Source organism: Podarcis gaigeae (assembly GCF_964106915.1).
Source record: "Podarcis gaigeae genome assembly, chromosome: 7".
Lineage (NCBI taxonomy): Eukaryota > Metazoa > Chordata > Lepidosauria > Squamata > Lacertidae > Podarcis > Podarcis gaigeae.
In genome coordinates, this window is record NC_139683.1 from 88,415,390 (window position 1) to 88,421,698 (window position 6,309).

Below are 6,309 nucleotides of genomic sequence, written 5' to 3' on the forward strand. Positions count from 1 at the left end.
CTGCCTCAGACCTCCCATGCACTCTTCTATGTGCCAGAGGATTTCGATGAACCAGGCAGGGAATGGCAGGTATTAAAAAATCCTGGTTTCAGTGAAAACTAGGCTGATGTCTGTGAACTCTTAAAACACTTAATTTGGTTGTGTGTCTGCAAGCAGTTACTAAATGAGCTTCCTATTCTTTTCTTTGTAATGGTCTCAATACAGCTCTAGATCAATTGTCATTTCAAGGTCGTGCAATGTGATTCAATACTAAACTAAATATAGAAAAGACTAACAGCACTTATACCAAATACTTGTGTTATGTGAGATACAATTTGATGCTTTCCATGGGAACAGAAGCTATTTAAGTTAGTAATAGACTGGTGTCCAACTCTGTATTCATAAAAGAATAAGCAAAAATGCTAATTTGTACACAGAACACGATACTGAAAAGATCAGATTTTCATTCTCAACAATCTACATTGCATTATTGTTACTAAATTGCCTAATTACAATGCAGAATACCTTTAATCACCATAATATTATTCACGGGACACAGATGACTCATGCTTGCAATTCATACCACTCACTTTGCATTCCCCACATTATTGGTATTCATTTTAAAAACACATTTCAACATTGCTTCATTGGTATTAAAGCTTCTTCCACCATTTAGTTTAGCCTCCCACACTGTTTAGTGAGTCTTTATCTGGGCATCTATTGGTTCTGTGGCACTCTAAGATTAGACTGCTAAGGTTCCTTTACAACACCTACTAAAGCAGGCCTCAAAGTACGGCCATGCAACTTATAGCCCACCTTGGATACTAAAGCCACAGTGCCAGGTTCTTTCCCTTCCATGGGAACGTGGAATAATGCTTCGTGCTCATAGGGATCAAACTTGGCTCCAAGAGGATTCAGTTTCATCAAGCCATGTTTGGTGAACACTTTCTGTATTTGAACCTCAGTCATGACAAGACCTTCGTAAAGGTTTTTGAGATGTGGATTTTCATCCTTGAGTTCTTCTCTGGGAACACTCTCAGTTGCTTTTTCCAGAACATCAGCAACCTCCAGCAAATCTTTGCAGAAACTCTGAATTCCTAAAACAGGAAAAGCAAATAAAATTTCAGATAATATTTAAAGATGCATCAACATTTCATCAGACAATGAAAGGAACCATTAATTTTATATTTTCTTCCAGGATTCAAAGCTTAGGCATGTATATGGTTAAAGATACATTATCAAGTATTACCAATACCAAAAATGACGTGCGACTGAATCTCCATTAAATTCAGATTTACCCTTATGTTAATGAAAATATATTTGGATACATTTGTAGAATTGGGGGCATAAAACTTATAGCTAGAAAATTATAAGTAACTTAACTCTTTTCACAACCACCCTCAAGCCTAAGTTTTAATAAGGTACCAGTGTATATGATAAACATGTGCATTTTTTCTGCTCTGTACAATGACCCAATGTCATCTCTTGAAAATTTAACTGAAAGGGGTATTTAGCAAAGCAGTAAGCAATTCAAGCTGCAAAAATCTCCACCTTGTGGAATTCTTTTTTCTATAGTTAAGATCAGTGGTGAATTTCCAGCCTGGCATCCCTATTATGGCTCAGCGGAGGTCCTAATTTTGCATCTGAGGCCAGCTTCCCCAAGTCACACACACCTGACATAATGACTTTGGAGTAGTGTGGGAGAAGTGAAACTGCAGTTTACCTGTGTGCTGTGAAGTATGACTTCAAATCACCCGGGCAATGGAAGCAGGGTTTCCAGGTGCCACCAATCAACTGATCATCAGCACCTGTAAACCGAAGCCTTTGCCTGCACTGTTTTTGACTTCAGACCACATGTGCAAAGGGAAATGCTTTACCTGGTGTCATGATGATGTCACATTGATCACAAAAACGGCCCACAGAGGTTCTTGCTCTCACTTGTATATTTTCTCTCATGCTTACTAACCAAACAAGAATCATGTTCACTGATTCAAAGTACCAGCTGAAAAAGTATGTATCTAGATCTCTTGAAGCAGCACAGCATATGAGCTGAGTGGAAGTACCATTTTGGAATTTCCAAGCTTAAGTTTTTATTTATGTTTAATGTGGTGTTCTAGTGCTAGTAACAACAAATGCAGCCTATACCTACCATATAACTTTGCTTCTTCTACCAATTTCTGAGTTCTTTGTCGTAGATTTTCTGCATCTGCCAGGGCACGTTTATACTTGTCCTGGACAAGGGGGAAAATAAACAGTGGAAATGTAAAACCAACTGCCTATGTAAAAAAAATTCCCAGGAAATGGAGACACAGAATGAATGAGTCCACCAAACACACCATCCTAACTGTGCTCCTGGATCAAAAGAACTGTCTTTTCCTCCAAATGATACATTGAATTTGTGATGTGTCAGGTTTTTAATAGAACTTTATAAATGTTGTGACCCACAAGTGAGGGGATAATGGTTAAAAGCAAGACAGAAATATAAAGGGAGAGATATTACTTCAGCCATTTGCTATGCTGTTAAATCCTACAATTATCTGGCAATATTAAGAGCAACATCAGCAAACCATGAGACACTCCTATTTTTGTGGCACCAGGGCCCATTTAAGTAAACAAGATAAAAGTCCTATTCCTCTTTTTTATTAACTAGATATATGGTAAAAACCTAACCATTCCCTTTTTAGACAAAGATGAAATCCAACTTTAGTTCACCAGTGGGGGGAAATTAATGACATGTACAGAGCTCAGGTAGTCTCAAGACATTTCAGTTATATATACATTCTCACTTTTCTGATGCTAGCACTTTCAAGACCCAATTGCTAAAGGAAACTACTGAAAAGTAATATGCATATCCTATCTATCTGCTGTTTGAGGGCTATACAAATATATAAACCAAAAGGAGTCTTACAGTGATTTCTTTTAATTGTTCTTCTAGTTTGGCCTTTTCCTCTATTAACATCTTTTCAGCAGAGCCAGTAACAGATTTTTGTTCATGTTGAGTCTGGTTTGGCTCTTCTTCCAAGTTTGGTCCAGTGCCTTTCTCCTGTGTCACTATCCAAAGCAGCTGAGAAGTCCTGAAACAATATCAGGTTCAGTAAAACTCAAAGCAACTTTTTAAGACTGAGTACAAGAGGCCACCAGCACATTGCCGCCTCTTATCCCCAAATCTTCTCTGAAAGTTTATTATATTTATATACCACCCTTCATCCAAAGATCTCAGGGCGGTTCACAAGATAAAAATAGAAGATAAAATACAGGATGAGAGACTTATACTGTCCCTCCTTTATGTTTCACATGGGGTTGGTGAGCTCTGCTCTAAAGTATCAGCATATTTAAGTGAACCAATACCCTCTATTGCTCACGTTGGTTTCAAAAACGTCCCGTTGGCACGTGCAAGGCAGACAATCCCTGCTCAAAAGGAATCAAGTCATTTGCTATTAAGGTGGATCGGGTATTGAAAAGCTTTTTAATACTGCCCCAAGCACTGGCCAAAGGAGAATCTGAAAGGATTCAACTGCCTAAAGAGAAAGAGAGAAAGGGGGGGGGGCGATAAATAGCAGAGAAACCCCGTCCACGCAGAGAAACTAAACCGGGAAAGATACCTCCTCCCGGAGTAAGACAGGCTGCGTGACGTAATGGACTAGGATCTGAGCGAGACCACGGTTCAAATTCCGCCCCTGGACTGGTGAAGCTCCCTGGGGGTGACCTTGGGGGCCAGGAGCTGCCTCCTCTGCCCAGCCTGCCTCACAGGGTGGTTGTGGGGCGGGGGGGGGGGGAGAACTACCTTAAGCCCCTTGGAGGGAAACGAGGGATTAAATGCGACGAAGGGAAAATATGTAAAATAAATAAAAGCAGATTCCGGGACGGGGGGGATGCGTGGGGACCGTGGGGCTGAGGGCCCGGCTTCCCGCCTCCCGCTGCTGCCTCTTCGCCTCAGGCACGCGGAGCCCTCCCGGCCTTTCCCCCAGGGCGGAGGGGGGCGAACTCCCGCCGCCTTTGCCGCCTTACCGCTGCGGGTGCTGTGGAGCGAGAAAGGCGCCTCGCCCCGGCAGCGCCGACAGCCCCGCCAGCCGCCACACGGACCGCGCAGCTCTCGCCGCCGCCGCCGCCATGTTGCCGCTCGGCCTCCTCCCCTCCCCCACCCCAAACGCACCAACGGAAACCGCCTCCGCCCAATCAGCAGGCAGGTCGAGCGGGCGGATTGGGCCAGGTAACCAATCAGCGACGACCTCAGCAACAGCCTCTGCCCAATCCTCAGGCAGGTCGACCGGAGTGCTCCTCTTCCCTGACCATGCAGCCAATCAGCCACGCCCTCGGAACCACGTGCGTGAGAGGGAGGGAATAAAAAGGTATGTCGGCATCCGGGGCCTGCAGTTCGCCTTTTGAAAGCGAGCTAATTGCGAGTCAGACGAGAGCCGAGCAAAGGGCAGCTCTAGATCTAATAAGTAGACTCACGCTGGCATGTAACTTCTGGGTTCAGTCAGACCCGTGCTTGCTCTCCCAACGCAGAAGTGTTAGGCAACAACTGAGAAATCTACGAATTTATTGTTAATATTTTTTAGCGCACTGCCGCTTAGACGCCTCCAGATGCCTGCATTCCAAAATAAAGTGAAGTCGTAGAAAGAGTTCCTGTTCTTCCCCACTCAGGACTTACTCGGGTTTTAATTTTTTTAGTATTTTTAAATAGTGCCAGTGCCGTCCATTATCCCCAGATGTGGGGCATTATCGTTCTCACAATGTTAAATGGAGAAGTCAAATTAAACCGAAAACTAGACGGGGGTGCTTCCATGCGGCAGTTTCCTAGAGTCATCGAATTGTAAAGGATTCCCGAGGGTCGTCTAGTCTAACCGTCTGCAATGCAGGAATCTCAACATGCCGTCCCCCTTCCAATTGGAAACCATACTAGGTTTGCAAATCTGCTAGCAGTTTTATTGCTGCACCTGTGAACTCCATGCGGCTGACACACGCATCTGTTTTTGCAGCGTTCACAGAATGACCACTTACGCATCATAACACAATCTCATCCCCCCTGCTTTTAAAACGGGTTTACTGTTTTCAGCAAGCTGTGTGTGTGTGTGTGTGTGTGTGTGTGTGTGTGTGTGTTACTGGGTTGTCTGTGGTAAATCCAGATTAAATTGTAAATAATATGTGATGGCATTCTGATTAAGGCAACGTCATGTGGGCACTGAACAAAATTTAGAATGGTAAAGTTGCAAGGGGTCCTAAGGGTCATCTGGTCCAACCTGATGCAATGCAGGAATCACAACCAAATCATGCCTGCCAGATCAGTGGCGTAGCGTGGGGGGTGCAGGGTGGGCCGGGCACACCGGGCGCAACATATGGGGTTAGGGTTATGGGGCACAAATTACTTGCCTTGCCCCGGGTGCTGACAACCCACCCTACGCCACTGTGCCTGATGGCCACCCAACCTCTGCTTAAAAACCTCAAAGGAAGGAGAGTCCACCACCTTTCAAGGGACTCCCACAGGTCTTACTGACAGAAAGTTCTTACGGATGTTTAGTTGGAATCCATTGGTTTGGGTCCTACCCTCCAGAGCAGGAGAAAACAAGCTTGCTCCATCTTCAGTATCTCCTCTCAGTCTCCTCTTTACCAGGTGAAGCACACCCAACTCCCTCGACCATTCCTCATAAGGCTTGTATATATGAACAGCACAGAGTCCAGAAGAAACTACTGCCTAGAAGCACCATGTGCCATCATGGCTTGAAAGCTGAGTTTTCTCTGCACAAAGAGACACACTATGCACACCATAGGCTTCAAAAAGCATAGCTCAGAAACATGGGCGTAGTCAGGCTTGGGGGTGTGTGGGCAAAACAGAGATATCTGAAACACAATTGGTCAGTTAGTGAAGTATTTTTATTCCTCCCTATGGAACACCCTCCCATTGGATGTTAAGGAGATAAAGAACTCTACAACTTTTAGAAGACATCTGAAAACAGCCCTGTATCAGGAAGTTTTTAATGTTCAACATTTTATTATGCTTTTATACTGTATGTGCTGGAAGTCGCCCAGGGTGGCTGGGGCAACCCAGTCAGATGGACGGGGGTATAAATAAAATAAATAACAACAATAATATTGACACAGTTTGGGCGGGGGCAGACCATTTTCATGTATTGTTTACACAGTACATTTGTTACTGCAGCTGATACTTCTTGCACTCAATTATATGTAACAGTCAGGCCCAGATGAGACAATTTATGTATATATATATATTTATTTTGTGACAGTGTGAATCATGTGACATATATACAGTGGGGGGTGTTTCTCTTTCTGAACCATGAAGTACATTCTGAGCATGTTCTTTTCTTTCAT

At 43.8% G+C, this 6,309-nt stretch overlaps 1 protein-coding gene across 1 annotated transcript; it reads right to left on the reverse strand.

Moving 5' to 3' along the window:
* Nucleotides 1-360: 360 nt before the first annotated feature.
* GRPEL1 (GrpE like 1, mitochondrial) lies at nt 361-4,131 on the reverse strand. The gene is made up of 4 exons (XM_083748695.1): nt 3,988-4,131; nt 2,888-3,053; nt 2,129-2,210; nt 361-1,076 (listed from the first exon to the last, which is right to left on the reverse strand). The coding sequence occupies exons 1-4, from the start codon at nt 4,089-4,091 to the stop codon at nt 730-732; spliced, it is 699 nt and encodes a 232-aa protein (XP_083604821.1). The 5' UTR covers nt 4,092-4,131; the 3' UTR covers nt 361-729.
* Nucleotides 4,132-6,309: the final 2,178 nt, after the last annotated feature.

What these genes read in the sequence shown, in the direction of transcription:
- GRPEL1 (XM_083748695.1), bottom strand. Translation starts at nt 4,091, where the DNA reads ATGGCGGCGGCGGCGGCGAGAGCTGCGCGGTCCGTGTGGCGGCTGGCG. An exon ending in GCTCCACAGCACCCGCAGCG is followed by an intron (nt 3,054 to 3,987) that starts GTAAGGCGGCAA and finishes ATATTGTTTCAG; the next exon opens with GACTTCTCAGCTGCTTTGGA. An exon ending in AGAAGAAGCAAAGTTATATG is followed by an intron (nt 1,077 to 2,128) that starts GTAGGTATAGGC and finishes TTCCTGTTTTAG; the next exon opens with GAATTCAGAGTTTCTGCAAA.